The 24,735-nt window shown below is 38.7% G+C and overlaps 1 protein-coding gene and 1 long non-coding RNA gene across 6 annotated transcripts in view; both read right to left on the reverse strand.

The window, feature by feature from the left end:
* Positions 1–541, reverse strand: LOC103479900 (uncharacterized). The gene is made up of 3 exons (XR_536006.2): positions 449–541; positions 174–352; positions 1–84 (listed from the first exon to the last, which is right to left on the reverse strand). It is a non-coding gene; the product is annotated as an uncharacterized LOC103479900 (long non-coding RNA).
* Positions 1–24,735, reverse strand: part of LOC103479941 (voltage-dependent T-type calcium channel subunit alpha-1I-like) — a 200,969-nt gene that overhangs the window by 49,658 nt on the left and 126,576 nt on the right. For all 5 annotated transcript variants that reach the window (XM_008434689.2, XM_008434762.2, XM_008434828.2 and 2 more), the window contains 9 exons: positions 24,055–24,210; positions 21,273–21,360; positions 18,674–18,840; positions 16,751–16,821; positions 16,049–16,541; positions 15,411–15,511; positions 9,683–9,806; positions 8,456–8,524; positions 2,376–2,554 (listed from right to left, as the gene is read on the reverse strand). In XM_008434689.2, the coding sequence (XP_008432911.1) occupies positions 2,376–2,554; positions 8,456–8,524; positions 9,683–9,806; positions 15,411–15,511; positions 16,049–16,541; positions 16,751–16,821; positions 18,674–18,840; positions 21,273–21,360; positions 24,055–24,210 (1,448 nt within the window). The remainder of the gene's footprint in view (positions 1–2,375; positions 2,555–8,455; positions 8,525–9,682; positions 9,807–15,410; positions 15,512–16,048; positions 16,542–16,750; positions 16,822–18,673; positions 18,841–21,272; positions 21,361–24,054; positions 24,211–24,735) is intronic.

Raw genomic sequence — 24,735 nt, forward strand, 5'->3', positions numbered from 1 at the left:
TGAAAAGAGTGTTTATTGTAAAATACAAAAAATCAAACAAGGTAGCCCGACTAGGGAGGTCAGCGGGTCGGAGTCCGGGTGCGTCTGCACACAAGGGAATAGAGAGGTTAAAATGGCTTCACGGGGGGGGGTAGGGAATGGAGATAACCACTGGTTGGGCGTACAGATCTTACTTGGACAATTGGATGGAGGAACGGGGTTCCAGGCAGTGGAGAGAGCTATGGAGGCAGGTTGGGAAGGAACCAGACGTTGGAGGGTGGCAGGTCAGGTGTGTCCCCACAGGGGAGCAGCTGAGTCGGCAGCAGAGGCGTCACAGATGGATWCTTCTGGACTGGTGGGCTCCAAAGGATTCCTGAGGGTAAGGTCACGAGAGTAGGTTGAGAACCTGAACAGACTCGGGTCAAAACACAAGAAGATTTAGTCAAATCACACTGAGGGGCTCGAGTACCAAAACTGGCAAACACTCTGGCAAGGAAGTGTTGGCTGTCTGCTGATTATATACTGCTCCAAACGATGATTCCCCTCAGGTGCGGGTAGTTGGGAGTCTGCGGGCACGCCTCTCCAGCAGAGTGACCCGATGGCTCCCTCAGGTGGACTGGTGAAGTACTGAAAAGGAAAAAACTAATCCCCACCACCTGGATCCTAACAACCTTTAAGATACACATCTTGAGGTTGTTTAAAGTGTCTTAAAACCTTTAAATAGGAATCTAGAATTTCTTGTTTCTATGGAGTATAAATATAGTGAGACAAAAAGGAGCTTTTTGCTTCAAAATTAAAAGAAAATAAGGTATGTTTGTAAGACGGATGTATGTTGGTCTTCAATCGTCAGCATAGCTCCAAATAGCTCCAAGAAAATGGATTCTAGTCTGAAGAGTAAGAGCAATAATTAAAACAAAACAACAACTGGAATTTGGGGAACAAACCTGAATGATGTACCAAGTTTATTTTTCCACCACGATGAGAAGGACAGTAAGTTAAGCTCCAGAGTCATTAATAGAGAGGTCAAAACAAAGACTGAGAGACTTGAGAGTCACAAAGTCGCCAAGATTTAGGTTTTTTACTCTTGTATAGAGCAATATTTGTATTTCATTAGTCTGCTTATTAGACCGTCATGAATTGAAACCAGTGCTGTGATGGCATTTTCCTTTTTATTTACATGATTTCACACAGAATATGAGCGTGACAGACCTAGAAAGAAGATTTAAAAAAAAAAAAAAAAAAAATTGCACTACAAAGGAGACTTTGCATTCAGTAACAAAGAGGTAGTGAAGGGGAGGAGAAAGCAGTTAACTCACTGACTTTTACCCGCTCCGAGTCAGACCGCGCTCTCTGTGTTGGACCTGTGATGGACTGTCCAGATTGAACCCTGACTCCTGTCTAGTGTCAGCCGTCAGTCTCCAGGCCCTTGACGACCCCGGAGAGGACTAACCGAGTAAAGATAATAGATGGACGGACAGATAGCGCCATGTCTGGCAGACGGGTCGGGTCCCAGACTATTTTTTGCTTGGCTGGGAGCAGTAGTTGGAGGTGGTGGTGGGCATGTTGCCTGGCAACTACTCAGAGATGAGTTGCTGTTTTTTTTACTATGCATTTTCTCTAGGTAAGACTTTTGACAGACTTTGTAGTATTTAGGCAACATGCTTATATTTGTCAGTTGAAGTACTACATTGCAAAAACACCAAATCTTAGTATTGTTAGACTGTTTTTCTTATTACACTTAAAATAAGACGAAACTATAGCTATAGGAGTTTGAATTAAGTAAATAATTCCTTAATACTGACGAAAAACTACTTGTTCCTTTGGCAGATAAACTTACAAACAAGACATTTTCCCGATGTTACAGGGGAAATAATCTGCCAGGGGAACTACTGTGTTTCCCCGAAAGTTAGACAGTGTCTTACTTTCTTTTTATCCCTAAAAGCCCCACTATGTCTTACTTTCGGGGTATGTCTTATATTGGAAAAAAATTGTCGCATTTTTTGTTTTAACCATAAAATTAACATTTATTAACAACCTGAACAGTATTGTATTCACCACAAAACAGTTTTATAAAAGGAAGTGCAGGGGACGGCGCGGTGACGTATGGAGAGGGGGACGGTGCGGACGTGGGGAGGAGGCGGCGCGCAGCTAGATGAGAGGGAGGCAGCAATACCCCCGTGTTTCCCCGAAAGTAAGACATACGTCTTACTTTCGTTACTTTCGGGGTACGTCTTACTTTTGGGGTACGGCTTATATTAGCCGACCCCCCTGAAACCCTTGATACGTCTTACAATCGGGGGTGTCCTACTATCGGGGAAACACGGTAATACGTTTTCATCAATATCACTGTAACAAAAAAAAAAGAAAGGATCTGATTTTGTCCATTTGTCACTAACCTGAGAGGCCGTAACGTCCTGAGCAACCGGAGAACCCGCAGGACTCCCAGGATCTTAGCGCCTCCTGCCATTGACACGACAATATCAATCAGAGACACAAAGACCAGGAAGCCGTCCAGGATGTTCCAGCTGCTCCTCAGGTACGCCGTCTCTCCCAGGTACAGGCCCATGGACACAACCTGGGAGAAAAACAACGGAGACACAACCCACATGAGCAGACGACTCATCAGACACACGCAATCTTTGGTGTTTAATGTGTTGTAAAAATGTCTGAGCTAATTTTGGCAAACTTCAATGTCACACAAAGATAACTAAAGCAAATGCAAAAGATGTTCTAAAAATACTACCTTAAGTGTTTTTACAACAACTAAAGTAGTGTTTCTGTCTAATAATTTGCGTTAGCCAGAAACTGTTGGCCAACGTCTGGCTAACATGGTAAAATGAAATTGTTCTTAAAAACATTAACTAACTTTAATGAACTGATGAAGAGAAGTTATTTAAACTTGGGCCTGTGAGAAAAAGTCATTTAGTTTGTGAAATCTAAAATTAGCTGTAATCTAGTTTTTTTCTTTGTTTGTTTGATTTGTAAAGCTCAGTTAAATTGAACCCATTTTTTCTGTTGGACTGCCAAGAGGACACTATTCAGCTTTTGCTTACAAAATCTTCTTAAAAAGGGACAGCATAATGTGTTTTCCAGTCACAGTGTCATTTTATAGCACAGTCAAGTAACTGTGGCGACCTTCAGTTGTTATAAAAATGCTGTTCATATCAAATCCGACTTAAAAGATATCTGATTTAATGCAATTTAATGCCTTGAAATTGGGCCTCTGTCTCTTTACAAAAATCATACACTTCCTGAAACTCCGCTGTCAGGAAGTCATCACAACATGGCTCCTCTATTAACTCTTTAGCAACATTTTTATCAGCGTTTCAGTGAGAAGTAGCTCCTACAATGAGGTCAGCAGATGAAGTTCCAACAGGTGTTTGCTAATTGCTCCTGGCTAGTCTGAAGCAGCAGAGTGGGGAAGTCGAGAGGGCGGACTGGTGCACTGTTCTATAACATACTATGATAACATTATAACAATGTAAAACTCAAAAAAATAGATTTTACATAATACTGCCCCTTTGATTAAATTTCTTGATACAGGCACAAATAACAAAGATGTGGCTAAATTGCTGGCTTTTGCATATTATTTTTTTGCTCTGATTTAATATAACAAACTCTTGCTGAAAGAAAAAAACATTGCAGTGCAAATTCTTCAGAGAGAAATAGAAAGACGCTACGCTGAGGAAAGTGTGAGGCAGCCATCAGTCAGTGAATTGAAAATGCAGAAGTCAGGTGTGGTGAAGAAACGTATGGAAAAAAAGTCAAAGATGGAGTGAAAGGAATGGTAGATCCAAGACCAAAAATAAGAGATGTCATCGGAAACATGTGAAATGCAACTTTTTTGGGGGGGTTTGTAGCATTTTTAAGTCCCAACAAAATCTCAGTGGAATAGAATGAAAAAGAGAAGTAACAAATGTAAATCTTTTATAAAAACTAAATAATGTTAATATGTTAATATAATTATACGCATATTATATGTATCAAGTGACGTGGAAATAAATCAGAAGCATTTCATTGGCATATGACCATAATTGCATCATTGTGTTTTATTGTTCTATAATACAATAAATTTCACACCACAGTTATAACAGTTTTGGGCTTTTTATTTTATTTTAGTTTCATTTCATTGTGACTTTTTGTCTAATTCAATGAATCTTAACTAGTTTTTAGAGTGTGTTTGCTAGTTTTTATTACTCATTAGTTAAATATTGTTTAGCTTTAGTTTTTATTGGTTATAGTGATTTTAGTTTTTTCATACTTTGACCTTTTTGAATTCAGCAACTAAAAATTAACCAAAGTGCTGTATCATGACTATGGATACATCTATTAGGCAATGAACACTCAACTGAAGATACCATTTAAAAAAAAAAAATTTAATTATTGTTGAACAACTCAACTTTTGCCATTTTGCGGACTAGCATAGCATAGCCACCAGAAGGAACATGGAGTGTCAGCAGCTGATGTATAGATTCATAAATATGAAAACAAAGGATATGTCTATAATTCCAGTATGTCTTAGTTTTATAAATGCACAATTTAGTTCCAGTTACATAGAGTTTCACCCCATTAGTTACAGTTTTTACTTATTCTAGTAAATGAAAATGTTTTCTCAATTTCAGTTTTCATTATGTTGTTAGCTTTAACGAAATAAACACCAGGCCTGAGTTGCATTTATCATAAAATTAGACAAACTTGTGAAAAAAACTTGCACCACCATGTCATGGGCAGTAACAAAAGCCTTGAAAGAGAAGCTTCCTTGTTATCCAGATAATAGAGTATAAGATTCAACAAGATAGGCCTTGTTAAGAACCCAACAAAGTATTCTAAAATATGGCATCCAAAAAAAAGCCTTTATCTTTCCACACTGATCCAAACTGTACAGCAGTGAGTCCAAACCACATCCCATAAATCAGGTTTCTACTCTGGTTTTGACAACGTACATATGGAGTTACAACATGTCTGTTCTGTTATTAATAGCAGTCTGGTTACACTGAGGCTCCACGGCTACTATTGGAATGCCTCAGGATATAAATAAAGCAGATTAAACATCACCCCGATAACACATGATTCATTGGACGTCTGGCACTTCAATGCCAACAGTGACAAAGGTTACCCAGTGCTTTTCTTACGCTGTCAGCGGTGTGACACGCAGTGTGTCACAATAAATTCACTTTTAAATTGCAGTCAAACTCCATTTACAGTCTGATATTTCAGTCATCTCTGCTATTATTGGACTTGCTCTTTAAGTGTTTTTTCAGGTTAAAATGGGATTACCTGCGTCTGCGATGCTAAACATTGAAATGATTCTACTGGACTGATGAGAACGGCATATTATTTTACAAATTGCCTATTGATATTTCAGAAGTGGTTGGAATATAAAGCAAACTTTAAATCATAAGTACTATCAACACACACACCCTACATAGAGTCAACACACCACCATCATCTGCCACCCTACAAGAATAATCAGCTTTTGACAATGGACGTATGGATAGCTTAAGCTGAAACTGAAGATTTTCTCACTATTGCGATGTGTTGATTCATTTGAACCTGTTATGGCTGAACTGAATTTAAAACTAGTACTTGTTAAGGGTGGACTGGAAATGAAGTTTCTGAAGAGCTCTTTGGGAAATGGCAATCATTGTGTTCGGCGTGTCCGACTCAGTGACTGTGGCATGGCTGAAAAGCAAGACACCGGCCCGTCTTTTTGATCCAATTTCTTTCAGCCTAATTTATTCAGCTTTTAAGAAAATCTAATGATGCAGATCTGAAGGAAACCCAGACACGAAATGGCATTAATCAGAAATCACAACCTCAGACGGCCCTGGAACTCAAAGAAATAGTTGGATAGTTGGAAGAAAGATTAAGTTACTCATGATGCGTTTAAATGGAGTCTAATGGCCGACATCAGCAAATATATTCTAAAAAGCTAGGCTCTTTAAAGATGCTAAGATAGTTACATTTGCTTTAGTGAGGAAGGCTCTTGATGTGAGAAAAATGTATATCTTGGAATTTTAATAAATAGTCACTAGAAACAGGGAATTTAGAAAACCGATATGCTCAAAAGAAGAGAGAGACACTTTGTCCCACTGCTAGCGAAATTCTGCTCCATTATCATCTCTGTTCACATCTCCGTCTGTTACCGGTTACCACAATAATTATTTCTCTATCCTGGTTTAACTAATTTTTTTTTCTTAGACCAAGCCACTAAGTGAGCAGCTGCTGACTTTAACTCTACATACTCAGATATACATATACATATTTTGATATACATACTCATATAGCGTGATTCTGGACCACTATTGTTTTCTCGATCTTCTAATCAGGTGTCGCACTAAACCTGGTTTGCTGGACGGTTTCTGATGAGACATGGAAGTCATTTCTTTGCACTGTCACCACCTGCTTGGCCCACCAGAGAGACTGCTGGGAAATCAGTAATTTAATGCTTTTTTTGTTTTACATAGAGCAATTGTCATCCATCCATCCATTTTCTTGCACCCTTGTTCCTTAGTGGGGTCGGGAGGGTTGCTGGTGCCCATCTCCAGCTAACGTTTCGGGCRAGAGGCGGGGTTCACCCTGGACAGGTCGCCAGTCTGTCGCAGGGCAACACAGAGACACACAGGACAAACAACCATGCACACACACACTCACACTCACACCCAGGGGCAATTTGGAGAGGCCAATTAACCTGACATTCATGTTTTTGGACTGTGGGAGGAAACCAGAGTACCCGGAGAAAACCCACACATGCACAGGGAGAACATGCAAACTCCATGCAGAAAGACCCCAGGCCGGGAATCGAACCCAGAACCTTCTTGCTGCAAGGCAACAGCTCTACCAACTGCGCCACTGTGCAGCCCAGCAAATGTCATAGTAAATGAAATGTGTCTGTCTTGTATTAAAGCTGTCCATTTTGTGTCATTGTGTCAGTGTGATTTTAATGTTTTGTGCATTTCTGTATAATCCATGGGATTGGGCCAGTTTTCCGAGTTGGTGCTTTAAGACAAAACTAAACTGAATTAAACTGAATCTGAAAAAAGTCACAAGTTAGACGGATGGCACAGCAATGTATAGGTACGACGCAAGAAAAGTAGTAGAAAGACACTTGAAACCAGATCTGAGAGTGCAAATGGAGCAGCAAATTGAAAGATAATAATGGAGCTACTTTGATTAAATTACAAATTGGGAAAATAAAGAAAGGGGAAGTTATAAGAAAGGAACACAAGACTGCAGCCAGCTCCATCCAGCAGTAGCAGTGAACCATACACTGTCACAATCTAAGTTATCTGCTAGACATGCCTTCATTATCATAAAAAAATCATTGTAGGATTTCTACTGGTGCAGAGAAGGCCCGAAGACTCAACGATCTTAATAATGGATGGTTTAATGTCTTCTACAAGGCAAAAAGGATAAAGCAGAAAGCATGTGTATTTTTAATGTTAGGTTCAGGAGTGGCTGAAGGCCAGCTGAAGAATGAAAGTCTTCTAAATAAATTCGTTATCTGGTTGCCCATCAGTAATGATACAAGTGCAACTGATTAAAACACCAAGGTGGAGAGTTATCAGTACAAACCAACAGGGGGAGCTTATTAGGAAACTAGAGGATAAACAGTTAAGGAAAAAAGGGATAGGTGGATGGGTAGATGGAAGAAAATAAAAGAGATACAGTAAAAGAATGGCCTGAAGATACAAGATCCAGAACAAAATTAAAAAGGTAACGCTAGCTAAGCTTCCAATGTGCGAGTATTTGTCTATATTCAGTCAATGTGAAAAAAACACAATTTTGCAATTGCAGTGTTTCCATGAAATTAAAATCACGTGTGAATAAGCTTGTTCATGCAATAAGTCAATAAAAGTCATGGCAGCGACTGATGTGAAGAGTTACATGAGATATTTTCATAACTCAGCCCCTAACAACCCCCTGGTACTGGGGAGCGACTACGTATGTGGCGTTTTGGGGAAATTGTAGTCGGCCATTTTGCAGAAAAGCTGTGCATTCAACATTTTAGATTGACACACAACTTTGTGTGAACTGTGTGATGCTGTGAGAGCTCTGGTGCAGCCAGCAGCGGATTGTCTGAAAAAAAAAAAAAAATCATCCTTCTTCCTGTTGTTTTCTTCTTTGTTGTTTTTGCCAGCAGTAACTTGCGGTTGTTGATCATGTTACTCATGTGATGTAGAAAAAAGTGTTTCAATTGCAGTTTCACAAAATACACCACAAAAACCTTTCACTGGAAAATGTGAGTTTTAGCAAAATGATGTTTCCATTAAGCAAATGTATTTTCATAATTTCAATTCCAGCAATTCTATATTTAATAGAAACACAACTATTGTCATTTAGGACCAAAAGAAATGTCTAATGCAGCTAAGATAATGTGTTAAGAAAGAAATGACTAAAATGACAGCAAAACAGGCAGAACTACAGCAAAATAAGGAAAAACAAAATAAGACAAAAAGAGTTGGAAGCGTTTTACCTTGACTGTCATCTCTGCAACAAAGATGGCCGTAAAGATGTAGTTTGAAAGAGTGAGTAACAGTCTTTCCTACAGTGCAAATAGAAAATAGAAATAGTTTGATGGATATAGAAAAAAAAAGGAAAAATCCTTTTTATTTTAATTGTTTGATACAGTTTAATAATTGTTTGACCCACCTAGAAGGTTCAAAGCAAAAAAATATTCAAAACACATCGTAAATGTTAATCCTCTGCTGTGCTCTGAAGCCTCACTGACAGGAGTTGTCAGATAACAGCGATTTGGATCTTAAACTTGCCAGAAGTGTTCAGATTCAATTTAATTGCATCACTTGCTTGAAATAACTGCTTAGCATCACATCAAAAATACACCGAGATGTCAGAACATAATGAACTGTTGAAAAATGTAGGATTGTTGAGGAACTCTCTTAAAGAGCATTCATGAATTAGATTCTTGTTTATACTAATAAGGTCAATTAAACTGGATTACATCAGGATCAGGAGCGAAAACACGATTCAAGTCAAGGGCTGAAATCAATGGTTATTAAAAAATACTGCAATAAAAGCATAAATAGTCCATGCTTTGGATTGTTAAATGGTTAGATGGTAAACAATAATTTTCTCTTTTCTAGAGTCATTTTATGTACAATAGTTGGGTTGACTTTCCTTCTTCAGTTTCCTTCCAACTTTTACTAAGTTTGAACTTCAGAATCACTTGTATTTTAAGAACTTTAAAATACAAGTAGCTATTTGTAGCTAGAAGCAACTGTAGCTAGAAGCTTCTGTTGTAACTAATGTATCTATGTTTTCTGTAGTAGCCATTTAAAAGCTGTTAAAATAGAAGTGATTTTAAAGTTCAATCAAACATATCAATAGTTATGCTATTTTGTAGAATGAAAGACTACCTGACTTTCCTTCTAAATCTGTGCACAGCTAGCTAGTGCACAAACTAGCAGGCTAGCTAGTTTAGCCAGCTAATTTGTGCACTAGCCGTGCTAGTTTGTGAAGAGTGAGTTAATAGCTAGTTTTTGCTTAAAGAGTCAAACAATTCAGCACTTAAAGAGTTAATTTTAACAAGTGTATTTTGTCTTTGTCAGGTTGGTATTAACGCTTAACTCAATCTGTTGTTCAGCTCTGAAAGAGTCAATAAAATCTGACACTGCATATTTAACACTGCAAAGTTTGCTGCGTGTAGAGAATAATAAGTAACGCTGACAATTTTTGTTCTTACCAGGCTTCCTTGAAGTATCTTGGGCCTCTCCAGAGCCACTGTGATGCAGTTGAGGAAGATAAAGACCAGGACCACGTAATCAAAGAGCTTATGAGCAATGATGGACTGACAGAGAAGCCTGAATCTGAGAGGACAGAGATAAAATAAGAGTAAATTAGAGCTTCACATAGATTTTCAAAAATACTTTTCAAATTCCAACACATGGCTATGTTTCAGTCTAAATAGTTCCAAAACATCTCATCATGATATTTTGTATTATATGTTCTGTGCTCATGTTTCAGATGACGTGCTTTTGTTTAGTCTTTTGTTGTTGACGTTCTCACCATTGTTAGAAAGTTTTATTTTGAAAAGTAAGATTTCTACTCTGTTTACTTCCTGTTTTCTCCGTCTTAGGGTCACTCATATTGTGTTCTGTTTTCTGTGTGTGTGTAGTTTCTGTTCAAACTTTCAGTCCATTACATCAGCGGTCTGTAACTCCAGTCCTGAATTACCTCCTTGGCATTGTCAGCAGTTTTCAGAAAATCCTGGTTATCGCCTATTTATTTGATTTAGGCGTGTTGGAGCAGGTTTGCCAACAAAAGTTGCAGAACAGTGGCACTCAGACAACTGGAGTTGCTGACCCCTGCATATGATTTTTGCTCTCAGATTTCTGACTCAGCACCACTATTCAGTCTCTTGTCTGTGCCTCGTCACAACAATCGAATCTTCTGGTTTTCTTGGTCTTTTGTTGGCTTCATGTTCCAACTTCCAGTTCTAGTTTTACTAAAAGTTAAGTCTATCATTAAATCTCTTCATTTTGCTTCTTGCCTGCGTTTTACATCGAAAACACACAGCCAAATAGACCAAATGGACACCTACGAAGCCTTCACAAAGTGGTTTAGATTAAGTTATGCATACAAGAATGATTATTCCAATTAGGAGACTTTCGAAGTTGACCACATTGGGTTTTTATAAGAAATATAGGAATGATATAGGTTAAATACCAGTAAAACGTTTCTAATTATATTTGTAGAAAAACAAAGAAAAACATTTACTTCTTAAGTATGTAGTTTTGTTCGACTTTATCCATTTCATAGTTCTTAAACAGTAATTATCTTAGTTATTTTTTGTTTTTTTTCTTCAGAATCCATGAACAGCTCAAGAGTATAGGAAATTACCAAGCATCTGTCCAATTACTGTACAAAGTATTGTTTTGGCAAGCTTGGCTTCATTTAATTCCAAGCAATTAATTTGGTCTTTAGGGTAAAAAAAATAAAAATAAATAAATAAAATAAAAGGCAAACGTTTTTGAAAGAAAGGGAAAATCTTAGGAGAATAAAAACATAAAACAAAGCACTGCACTCAGAGTTGTGCTGTTCTCTTTCTAGAAAATTAGACACGGGTCGTGCCCACACTATGTATAAGAAGAGAACTATATTAACTTCATACACCACCAGAAAGCCATGAGGTGCTGCTTTGTGGACATAAAGGCCAAACAACTTGAGGAACCTCGTTATACCTGCTGCTGCGCTTCGGCAGAGGAAATCAATTAGCTAATCTGGCTGCCTTTCCTGCAGACCAGGATACGCTGTCTGTTTATCTATTGACGTGACTGAGGCTATCCCATCCTCAACGGCACTGATAACGACCACACAACCCACCTGAGTGGCTTGTTTCTACGTTAGGATGGATTCACACCAGCCCCATTTAGTCTGTTTAACCAAACTTTAGCAGGTTTGCCTGAGAAGTTCGGTTCGCTTGCCGAGGCGTAGCAGAACTCTGATTCAGACTAAACAAGCAAACTGCGGTCCGCCTACAAGCCTCGGTCTCAGTTCGGGTGAAGTGAACTCCTCTTCTTTTTTTATGGCGGTTGGAAAGCAACGTATTGATGTGCATTACCGTTATCTACTGGAGTGGAGTGTGGACCGGGATGCTAAATGTATAAAACCCCCAGCCCAAGACAAACAAACAAAACAAAACATAAACAAACAAAAAAACACAGAAGTGAACGAGTTTTGAATGGATAGATAGATGCAAAAGGACTGGAGACCTCTCCAAAGACAGGACAACCAGTCCTGTCTTTGGTTGTATTTGGTAAATACAACCAAAGCAAATATGTGAGTCTAATGCTAAAGGGAGAAACGGCTCGTGGTGTTTTGTCAAAAAAAAAAAAAAAAAACAAATCCTACAACCACCAAAATTAAACTTTCCTCCATTTTGGTTTTACATTTTGCAAAGAAGGAAGTTGTGCAGAGGTTTTCAAGTCTTTTTCTTCAGTGGTTTTTGAAGCAGCGCCACCACAGGTGAGGAGGTGAAAGGGCTTTTCAAAGAGTGGTTTGTTGGACAGTGCAGTGTGAAAGTGATCCGCAGCAGCTGGAAATCTAAGCGAATGTTGCAGGGTCAGTCCCCAATTGAACCGAGTCTGCCGGACCGTCCGCTGTGAAATCACCACAAGTTTGTCTTCTTTCCCAGTTTTTTAGCTCCACCCGGGTCGACTTTTTACACAAACATACGCAAATGCCTACACACACAGACCCAAGCGTGCAAAATGGAGTGAGGCATAAACAAGGCAACGATGTACATATGCTCACACACTCCCACACACGCATATGCGGAGCCCCTATGAACACATGTATCAACGGGCAGCAAGATATTACCAGAGATGTGGCTGAACGCAAGCGCGGAACACAAAATGGGTGCTTGACAGATGGCACCTGCCGGCGTGCCAACACACCGTCCTGGGGCCTGGCTTCCCTTAAGTGGCCATCAGCAGGCTGGGAGTCGGGTGAGTGAGCGAGAGAGTGGAGGACAGTGATTTTTCTTTCTTGCAGTGTTCATGGGGAATTTTCTGCAGCCTCTGGAAAAGCAACAGCTCAGCCACCGAAGAAACGTGCTGCATTATTTTTTTCTTTATTATGCCATTTGTGGAACCAGAGAGACATTTTCTCTTTTGGAACTGAAATGATTTGAAAATTGACTGCCTGCTCGTTCCTCAATCTTCCAGTGAGGTCTTAAACATTTCCAAACCTTTGTGTTTTTTTGAAAGCTTCAGTAACTTATAAAAGGATATATGTTTTTACACATTTGTTGAAAATGTCACTATGTCGTCACAGTACGACATGAGACAGAAAATGTGTAAAAAAAAATTAAGATCCTCTGTCTTCTAACAGTGCTAACTAGAAACAACCAATCAGAGCCAGGAGGCGGGCCTTAGTGCTTGTGAATTCTCAGGCTAGTTAGCGTAGCCACCAAAAACGGCAGGTAAACGGTTTTCCTGTAATGGTGAGTAGTTTCTCCGGTTTTCGCACATTTAGCAGCGAATACATGAGCTTACCTGAAAGTGCTAAGCCCCTCCCCCTGGCTCTGATTGGTTGTTTTTGGTCAGGAGTGGTTTCTTCAGATGGCAATAGTAGCTCAGGTTGTTGCCATTATAACAAACCGTCACGACACGGTGACATTTTTAAGAAATATCTTTAAAAGAAAAATATTATTTATAAAAGTTCCCACACTGCAGCTTTAAGGCTTTTAAGTCTTACTGAGAAAACAGCCTTTCTTTGCACCGGAGCGCTAAACAAAGAGGATTAGCCGAACCGTTTTGCCAAAGCGCACCTCAACACAATGAGGACACATGCCCGCCACATTGTTCTCCCCTCTGACGAGTTACATCTGTGGCATTTACATCCCAAGCTCAAGTCAGTGCTAATCCTGCACTGGCTTGAATAAAGGGCAGCAGATGTTGTTTTTTGTTTTAGTCATAGTTATTGGAGAAACATCCCAATTGATCAGAATTTGGGACTGAAAAAATGATGTCCTGCCAGCAGACTACTTTCTCTAAACATTCAGTAACGCTGCAGAAACCACTGGATGCGTTCAACGTTTTATTTTTATTCTATTTTCCTTGCGCATCTACAGACTGAAATTTCCCCAGTCATCTTCTGAAAATGGGTTAAGGTGAGTCAGAATGGAGGGCGTTTGTTTGACAGTTTCTCTGGTGACTCTGAGTGAAGACTGAAACTCTGCCAGCATAGAGCTTCCAGTGTAGCTTTGTTCAAAGGTAACTCTATTCAGCTCTTTTGAAGCCACTAACAGGTTTTCTACCAGTATTGGCCTTTATTTAGTACTTTTTATCTTTCCACCAAGTCTGACCAGCTGCCATGTCATGCTGGTAAAAATAATCAGTCCTACACCATGATGTCAGGTCAAGTTTACTTAGGCCAAGTTTAACAACAAGGCAGTTCTGTCAGTGTTTCAGTTTTCTGGAAGTTTGTTCCAGATTTGTGGTGCATAGAAGCTGAATGCTGCTCCTCCTCATTTGGTTCTGGGGATGCAGAGCAGAACCAGAACCAGAACCAGAAGACCTGAGGGATCTGGAAGGTTGGTACAGCAACAGCAGATCTTTAATGTATTGTGGTGCTAGGCTGTTCAGTGATTTATAAATCAACAACAGTATTTTAAAGTCTATCCTCTGAGCTACAGGGAGCCAATGTAGGGACTTCAGAACTGGTGTTATGTGCTCTAACTTCCTGGTTTTAGTCAGAACACCAGCAGCAGCGTTCAGGATGTGAAGACACTGTTGCAGTAATCAATGCAACTAAAGATAAAAGCATGGATAAGTTTCTCTAGATCTTGCTGAGGCATTAGACCTCTAATCCTAGAAATGTTTCTTCAGGTAAAAGAACGCCGACTTCGTAACCGTCTTTATGTGGCTATGTAGGTTCAGGTCCATCAGTAGGCCCATATTTCAAACCTGATCATTAATTTCTAGCTTTTTTAGCTGAAGACGTGTACTGACCTGACTCTAGACCAAACATAACTTCAGTTTTGTTTCTTGGGATTTTCTATTACCGATAATGTGAAGTGTTATTCATGCAGTTCTGACGTGCATAGATAGTTGTTCTGCCAACAACTTCACCCACCTGTGCAGCAAGTTTGTCATAATTTATTTTCATTTCCCAAACCCCCATCACTGATGATTACGTCTCCATTCTAGATTTAGCCTTTAATTGAGCCCTGCCTGTGAAGATTGCTTTGTAGATTGATTTCCTGTGTTTATCTCTGCTCTGTCAATAAACAGTTTTCCTCTCAATGCTGGTCTCACTTGGCATTTCTGTGTTTAAGCTTTGTTTAATAATAAATGAACACAATTGACTGCAAAACTAAATTGTTAATAGTTGATACATATTCATATATGTATATGCACAACAGTGTATTAGGGCCATTGTAGATAGAAAAAAAGAAGTTAATTTCTCCCAAAATGAAACTCTGAAATTTTTAATTACCTTCAGAAATGTTCTGTTTTTTAAAGTCAAACATTTTTGACTTTGGAAACTCAGAAAAAGTCCAAATTTGCAAAAGTTGAAAATGTATGACGTTTGGAAAATTTCTGAGATTAATCTCAAAATTTCTAAGTTCCTTGCACATTTTCAACTTTTATAGAAAGTTTCTCGGATTAATTAAAATTGTGTTTTGTTGTAGTGGAAATTTATTTATTTTTTGTCTGCAATGACCCTAATATTTTGCTATACATATACTTTTACAAAAAGCCTAAATATTTTGTCTCATTCACTCCAATGATTTCTTAAACTTTACATCGGTACCTCTCAGCTGATTTCATGTTGTGGATTTTGTAAAACTGCATTCTTTTTGATAACTTTTTGTGTTTAGACCTAACCAACAACATTTAAAAAAATTATGCATTTTACTCAAATCATCTTTGATCTTTAGAAATTAAAAGATTGTTTGCACTCACTTGTTTTGAGGAGAGAACATGTAGACAGACCAGTCCTCTCTAGTCTCACACCAGTCTGGTTTGTAAACCTCCATCATCTTCTGGATACGGAAGCACCAACTCTTTAATGAAAACCGAGAAGGGAGTTAATAAGAATCTGGTATAATGGTAGAAATAAAAGGTGTGCAAAGTTGTAAGTTTCCTGAAAGCAAAGAAAAACAAAAACAATAACACTGTATTGTTTTATATACTGTTTAGTTATTTACACATAGACGATGTACAACATTTCTTTAACCTTTAAGACGGGAGATTATGGCAAGAAAATGCTAATTTCCACCTGCAGTTTTTGAACAGGTTGAAGTAATCAAGTATGATTTAACAGATTATGAACTGGTGAAAATCCATCTAATAATTAATTACAGACATGTCATTATTCACATCTCACTAAACCCCAAGCAAACCAAACAACAAACCAACAGGAAAAAATAAAACAATTTCTTTGCCTTCATCAATAATGAGAACAAATATGTGTGTTTAACCGCTATTTTATTGTCAACCAGGCAAACATGAACAACTAGACATATAAAATTCACGTTTAGGTGCTGAGGTGAAAGGGTATTGTACTGCTCAGAATGTAATAATGGAGCTTGTCCACTCACATAGTCTGTTTCTTCGTCTAGATCTGTTCTGTCCTTGCGTGCGTTGACCTGAGGGAAGACATCGGTCATCAGATGGTTGTGGTGACCCGACGCCTTGCCGTTGCAGTCTCGGTGGTCCGCTCCCAGACCGCTGCCAGCTCCCGAGCCCCCCGTGAGCGAGCCCGCCACCCCAGACCCGCTCTTTCTCCCGTGGTCGGGGATCTGAACGGGCGGCAGTGCCGGAGCTTGTCCGCCCATCCGGAGCAATTCCGGGAGCTCCAGAGAAAGAGCCCGCCGATCCCGTCTGCCTCCGAAATGTCTGGAGAGGAACATCGAGGGCGGCAGAGGATGATGGGAGTGATGTGAGTGGAGAGAGTGCGAGAGAAGGGACTCCTGCTCTGAAGAGTGGTGGTAGGAGTAGGGGGAGCGGGTGCTGCGCACGCGCAGGCTGCCGCCAACAGGGGGCGCCCCACTGAACCCGTAGGTCCTCCTACCAAGGCTGTTGGAGCTGGACCTGAGGAGCAGAAGATGAAAAGCGGAAATAAAAACAAACAAGTATTCATGGTCAACTTATGTAAAAGAAATCGACAATCTTCTGTACGTTTGCGGCAGTTAACGGCAAAAACGACAGCAGAGACATGAATCACGCATATGGACAGTTCAGGTTTCATATTAAGAATTTATGAAGACAAAAATGTTAAATGAACGCTAATAATTGTCCACCTGCGACTCCATCCAGACTGTGGAGGAAAAGGTCGCCCCCAGTTGTGGTAGTTGGAACTGCGGCCATGGCGCTGAAACGTAAACACAAATAGTAAATAGTACAATTATCTGAACAGAGTCAAGGTTTCACTAAGGAGGTACACTGTAACTTGCAACATTGTACATAATTGAAAAAATGAGTGAATATAACTTGGCTTTGATCAAATCCAGGGAAACTTTGAGAGTATATTGAGTTACAGTGTTGACTTTACTTATGTTGTTTTAGTTATGCTACACACTTGATTTAAATAAGTTAAAGGCCTTTAGAGCTAAAAACATTTCAAAATTACATTACTTCTAATTAACCAAGTTATGAAAGAAAGGAGCTTTGGTTTTTACAAGTAGAATCAAGTTAAAAATGTGACTTCAGAAAGCTTTGGGATTTATTTACATATACAAACAGTGCAGTTGAAGTAATTTCACACATAATTGATGCTCAGATTTATTAAGTTAGCTTAATAAGTTAGTATAGTAAAACTGTAACAAGTTGATGTTATGTTTTAACACTGCATTAACGGAGCCTGTTTTATCCACTACATACTATTCAGTAAATGGCACGAAGCGCTATGATCAACCATCATTTAGTTAGGGGATTTTTTCACCTAACTAAATAAAATCACAAATTAAAAACTGCCTTTTTAATTTACTTGTATTATGTTTACATAGTTTTACCATTTGTTTGATGATCTGAAACGAGAGCGACAGAAAAAAGAAAAAAATGAAGCTGAAACAAAAAATAAGTACGAGGGCAAATACAAACACAAAGCCTAATGTTTAAAGTTCAGTACTTCAGAATAAAGTATCACATTTTATGTACATCTAATTAACTTTTGGTAACACTTTCTGTAATTGTGAATAGTAAGTCAAGGTCTTTCCACCTCCAACTTGCACCAGATTTCAGTTCCCCATCAACAACAAAAACAAATCATTTTGATTCAGCCTCTATCAAACGCAGAAGCAACCCGTTAAAAAGAGTGACACCGATCGTATCACAGCGCTGCATCAAACCCAGTCCTATCAACACCCAAACTGATAAGCAGCACAACAACAACAGAGCACAGCAGAGCAGAGAACCACTAACTGGATCTGATCCACACACCCTGCAGTGTGTTTTCATCAAAGTTCTGGCTAAATGAGCGCTGACAAAACTTCAGCCGGAACAAGAAATAAAAGTTCTTCATGAACACGTCCTTTTGATTGCCTGTCATCCAATTGTTTCCAGCACCAGGTTCTACAACTGCTCCCTTGTTATAGAAAAAAACCCTCAAAGGTATCAAAGTGAGGAGGATCTCACGCACACATTGACTTTAGCATCATAACCTCTGAGGTACGAGCGCCGACGCATTTCATTATCTCACCCATTACTGTGTTTTCACTTCTCTACGTCTCCCTCCTGGAGTTGCCATCATATATTTATATATGTGTATGTATTTCATAAGGCTTCAGTTCAGTTTACAAAAGAAAAAAAAGAATGTATTTTGTACATGTACATTAAGCACTGGGTGCGTGCGGCTTACCCGAGGCAATTATGTGATTTTAATGAGGAGGCTGAAACCGTACCAGAGCTGTAATGAATAGAATATACATCAAAGCGCATCAAACTCGATTCACTTGATCAAATCTAAAATTCCTCCCACACAGGCATAGATGGCAGTGTTAAAAAATTAATCATACAACAATGTGCACCTGTTACAAAATCAGGTTTTTTTGTGTGTGCTGATATAGCAACAAATTCCTCCTCCTGTATTCCATCGTCACAGCGGTGCCATAGCAACAGCAAACACATGCCTCAATGAAATCATGACACAGAGTTTAAAAACAGCTAATGTGACATAAACTGCATGTTCAGTGTGGCTCTGTGGGGATGACAGGGCGATGAAGCACCAGAGAAAGGGAGCGTCTCTCCAGGCTGCTCCGCCCGAGGCTCATCAAGCTGCTCTTCCTCGACTCGTTGGTGAAGCTGCGCTTCTCCGAGGAGTAGGACCCCCTGGAGCCCGACAGGGCCCCGAGCTCCAGGTGACCATTTGGTGTCAGAGTACAAATCCTTGGATCTAGAGATGAGTGAGGCGAAAAAAGAAAAAAAAAAGAAAAATAAAGCTTTGTTTTCCTTTTTATGCTACAGTTTTCCATTCTACTCCTGATGGTCAATAGATTAGGTTCGATCGGGGATCAAAATCAGAACATTTGCTATGGGGTGCACCGATTTATCGGCGGTGATTTCCTTAATTTTGGGAGATTGGTGACTGGTCGATACTTAAATGTTAAGCTGATCTTTTCTACCGCAGCAAAGATTTTTAGACCTTCTAACTAAAAATCAACCACTGTCCTCCTATTCTGCTCATGAGGAGACCATGAGAGCAGAAGAGGCCGGTCATGTCTGCAAACATTTCGGTTAGTCAAAGTCACCTCACTTTTGTCAAATCAGTGACTTCCTTACTATATTTAGCAACATTTCAGGCAAAAGAAATTTGGACCGGCAAAATCGGAATTTTTAAATATCGGTGATCAGAAAGCTGCAATGGAAGCACCTGTAATTTGCTGCATTTTAAGCTGGTGTGATTTGTTTTCACACTGAACAGAATCTAAAAAAAAAAAAAAAAACCTGTTCTCCTCCTCGCCTGTGGTGGCGCTGCACCCAGAACCACTGAGGCAAACAACAAAATCCTCTGAAGAAAACGAAACTTCCTTCTTCTCAAAATGTAAACAACAATGCAGCATGGTCAGACGTCAGTGGTTGTAGGATTTCTCGTTTATCTTTGGTAAAAGAGTAAGAGCACATTTGCTTTGGTTGCATTTACCCAAAATGCCCTGCGCCGTAGTCCGCTTCCTGTTTTTGGAGCGCACCAGAGTTCACTTTAACTAAACTTTGACCTAGGACTTTATGCAGACAGGGGTTCGCTTTTTTCGTCAGAGTTTGAATATGAATACACAAACAAACTGGACTTTCCAGGTAAGTTTGATTAAAAACAAACAAAAAAAATCAGTGGCTCTCTTACTAGAAATCAACACTAGTCGAGCAGAAATTCACATTTTGTCTTGTCGGTCTTTAATTGTAGTGTAGAATACTTCTTTGGAGTTCAACTCTTTGTGAAGATAAAGAATTTATAAAAAAGTCAAATATAGTTTCAGGATAAAAACATCTAAAATATTCTCAATACAGAAACCGAGTTCGGTTAGTCACAAAGAATCACACTTCACATAAACAGATCTGTCAGGAAGAAAAAAGGGAAAACAATAGCTGTGTGTTTTGCTTATGTAAGTGGAAAGTGTGGACTCTTGTTGTTTTGGTTGTTAAGAAATAAGCTGAAGCTTTTTACACCGCAAAGATCACATATGAAGTGATGCTGGCGTTCCCTCGGCTCCAGGCTGAAACGGTTTGCTGTGAGATCAAATCAAAGATAAAAATGTATTTCATCTTGTAAAACTGCTGAATAAACCCTCCGAGCACAAACTCTGGGCAACAAACTTCTGTAATGTATTCAATCTGGACTCAGAGTGAGAGAGTGAAACAAAAGATTGTGAACTGGAAGGAAAATAATGCGTCGTTTTCAAGATTTGTTAAAAATTGACAGCTGGAAAGTGTGGCATGACGTATGTGTTTTATTTTCAACAGTCTTTCCCCCCCCCCAAATTCAGGATGAAGTGAAATTCATCTAACAGTTTAATGGTAAATGTTTTGGTTACATGCTTTTGCATTTTCATTGGTTAAGATTATTTTTGTATTGTGTGCAATATAAACAAGATGATGCACAAAATGAAATAAAGATGTTAAAATTGAACTGATATAATTGATTTAATTAATGTCACACTTATTCTAGGTTAGGATTTTAGATATATTTTTTCTATCTCCATCACTTTATCCCGTGTCAAGTAGAGATGCGCCAATCCGATAATATCGATATCGGACCTGATATTACAAATGGATACTAGATCGTGTATCATGACAATGTGCCCAATCCGTAGGGGCGGATCTATTCAGTCTAATTCTATGCTTTGTGCTTTGAATTATATCATGATTTATTTATTTTACATATTTAGAATTTCTGATTGCACTTGCAGAGGTTTGTTGCTGTTAATAATTTTTATTTTTATTTTTTGACCAAGATTCTGAAGCTATTAGTGTATTCAAGTGTGCTGTATTGGTGCAGGGTTAAGAAATACATGAGTTACTGAGCACATTTGTGTCTGTGTTTAAAAAAACAAAACACCAAACATTTTAAATCAATCCGGCAATGTTTTTCAGTGTCAAAGCAGTATAAGCTGATACTAAACCTCACATATCGGTATAGGAATTGAAAAATAAAAAGGCACATTTGTGAAATATTATGAAATATATCAAAATCCATCCACTTTATTTGATTTTTTCTTAGATATATATTTTTTGGGGCTTGTAGCTGAGATTACTGACCCAAAGAATAACAAGGAACAAAATATCTGCAGCAGAAACGAGCCAGCGCTTTAACTGCGAGGCGAGTGAACTCACCAGACAGCTTAATGGAGTCTCGTTTCTCACTCTCATCATAGTTGGAGGATGAGTGGTCGTCGTCGGAGTAGGAGCGATTCGCGTCGCCCTGCAGGCGGAGAAACAAAGCAGCAGCGTGAAACATTAGGCTCACAGGGCGCTCTTCAACGACACCGACACATGCTGCATCTTTTCTTTTTAAAACTCTCCTTTTTTAGAAGTTTTAGCTTCACATCTTAGTGTTTTAAAATGCACGCAAAAAAAACCATACACATTTTTTATGTTTCCRAATGTCATCCGTATTTAAATCATTACAGATTTACTATAAAAGCAGAAAAATCTGTGCTGGGCAAGGGCAATGATATAAAAGGCTCAATATGAAGTTCGTTCTGAAGATCGAATCAGTAAATGCTTAAAACCACTTACACATCATTCAAGAGAGCCTCACAGGTTTGTTTAAGACTTACGGGGATTTTCCTACAGCTGTTACGACAGTAAATTGGCTCAATAGTCCCTGGTGTGCATGTGTGTGTGTGTGTGTGTGTGTGTGTGCGTGTGTGTGTGTGTGTGTGTGTGTGTGTGTGTGTGTGGCAGCAGCAGCTACAGAGCGGATGAAGGCGATGAAGGTGAGAGAGTCTGGGGGGGGATGGATGTGAAAAAAAGGAGAGAAACATCCCGGAAGACTGACGGCTGCTGTTGACGTGTGTCAGCGCGTTCACAGCCTCATACAGTGGATACGGTAATTCACTGATCAACGTTTAAAAAGCTGACTGTGATATTAAACTAATCTTTCTGAATTCAATAATTTTTGACGGTTAATGGCAGCATCGTTTACCAAGTCAGAGGGATGGTTCAGAAATGATAAAGCACCAAAATAAAATCTGAACATCTACTAACCAAGTTAACAAAAACTAATGAAATAACAAAAACCAACAAGGAGAAAACATGTTTGTTTACTGAAATAATTAACAGAGAAATTACAACTAACTGGAAGTAAATTGTATGTTAACAAAACTAACTAAAACCTACTGAAACAATAGACATTATGCCATCACTGTTAGATTACTTGAAAATTGTCTCAAAACAAACATATATTGTTGATCACAATAACTCCTGGGATAATTTGTTACAGTAACTAAATTGAACATGTATGCAAAGATGTTTTTTTCTGTAATTGGTCAAATGAATATGTTTTATATTCTGAAGAATTATGTTTTTGTTTTTCATAAGACATAAGCTTTGATCATCAAAATGAATAGAAACTAAACTTTGTGTAATGAGTCTAAATGTTACATGACTTAAATGTTTAAGTGAATAACCTGCATGAATTGTTCAAGTTTTGACGTTCTGATGAATTAAGATGCACCTGAATTTACAAAATCCAGGTCGTATCAAAATCATGTTTAGTGTATTGATTTCCGTTTTTTATTTTATTTATTTATTTTTTATATCTTAATTATGCCAGAAGCTGCTGTGTTGTCTGTTTGTACTTTTCTAATTGAAATCTGGATGCAACAATCTTACACATTGTCCATTTAGTTTTCATTTTTACACCAAAGCAGACGAACCTGCAGATTAAAACGTGCTGAGCTGTATTTTAGATGCAGTCGTGTTGATGTAAACGCGTTAGCAGTTGATGTAAGACCTACGCAGCCTGTTTGGACAGCTGCAGCGATTGCATTTGAATTGGATCCTCTTCGTCAAATGTGGCGTCATGTAAATCACAAACGCGGAGCTTAATTTAGCTCTGAATGTCGCTGCCAAAGGTCACAGTGTAAACGCCCTCGACCTGCGCAGACAGATGGACGTCAGCTTCCAACTGGAGACGAGAGGATGCTGAGGATGCAAGGATGGAGGGGCTGAAACATGGACAAACAATACAAGTTTGGAGTTTTTGCTCCGTAGTAAATTGCTTTTTGTCGTCACATTTTGTAAAGAATTATAACTTTATCCACATATTTATTATTTCATGTTGTTTTGTACATGTATTGGGCAAAAAAGACATGGAGTGTGTTATGCGATTGCAAAACAGACTATAACAAAACAGTTGAGACAAGCAAAATAAATAACTCCAGAAAATGTTCATGCATGTTATTAGTTGTTAGTACGGTTGTGTCTGGTTTCTTTTTTCACAATTTTTCATTTCTTATTGTTATTTTTTGTCTTGAAAATGTTAAACAAATAATATTAAAAGCTTAGTCCAGAAAACCTAACCTACAAGCAAGTCATACAGTTCTAGACACAAGTCTGCAAACGTCAGGAATGTCTTAATATTTTCAATTATTTATTTGGACTCTTCTGCTTTGGTGCTTTGGGTGAAATAAAAATACAATGTTTAAATACTTTTTTTTTTTTTTTTAAAGTGGTAAAATGTTGAATTTGTTCTGGATTTTCTCCCTAATCTACACAATAATATTTGGCAAGTTCCAGAGAAATCCACACTTTTTTTTTTTTTTTTTTTACTGTTATAAAGAAACTTCTGGTTGAAGTTTCTGGTTGAATTTTGGTTCAATGTTTATTTTGACCACATTTGAAGTTGCAGAAAACCACCTGGCTTTTTGCTAGGCAGCATTATTCATTCAGATCAAATTCGGTCTACGTTTACATTCATGTGTCCATGTTTTACACATCTAGCTGCTTATTTGAGGTAATGTTGAAGGCATTAATATTCCCCCCTAATTTGTACGGTGCACCAGTCAGTGACCCTGAGAATACAAAATACAATTCAAATAAATAAAAGCCCCACAGTAATATTTTGTGTGGGGTTTTTTCCCCCTTAAAACGGCATCTGGTCATGATTTACCTCTGCCTGAAACCCTTCAACCAAAATGGCCACCAGCAGGTTGAAGAGGACGTAGTTTCCAAAGGTCATGAGCGCCACGAAGTAAAGAGCAGCAAGCGGCGAGGTGGCTGCCATGCCGTTGTACAACACGGCGTTCCAATCCTCCTGGGTCAGAATCTTAGAGAAATGCAAAGGAAACCAAAAAGAAAGTTAACTGAAGCTTTGCACACACACCTTAGAACAAGCTGGTCACTGTTTACCATCACTAGGATGGATATTAATCAGCACGATAACTCCCAGCAGCTGCGCATGAAACTGTTGAACTCCAGAGCTCCTTCAGTGACAGACTGCTGCATCCTCGGTGCACAAAGCAGCGTTACAGCAGATTCTTCCTCCCAGCAGCTGTCACACTCCCAACAAACTCAACATGTGTTTTCATCCCTGCTGGTATTTCGGTTATTTCCACAGTTTTACTCATTTTTAAATAACATTTTTGCTGGTATTGCACATGTTTGTTCTACATTGTTTTTAAATCTCATGTGCTGTAAAAACTCTGCTTTGTCTTCTTATTGCACAATTACAAGTGCTCTTTAGGTACAAGTTTAAAATTTTTTTTAAAAGTCATTCTACTCACCTGCACATTCCTTGGATCACTATTTTTGATAACTGCACAGTATTTCTATGTTTATAATCTTGTCCATA

The sequence above is a fragment of the Poecilia reticulata genome, linkage group LG1 (genome assembly GCF_000633615.1).
Source record: "Poecilia reticulata strain Guanapo linkage group LG1, Guppy_female_1.0+MT, whole genome shotgun sequence".
Classification (NCBI taxonomy): Eukaryota; Metazoa; Chordata; class Actinopteri; order Cyprinodontiformes; family Poeciliidae; genus Poecilia; species Poecilia reticulata.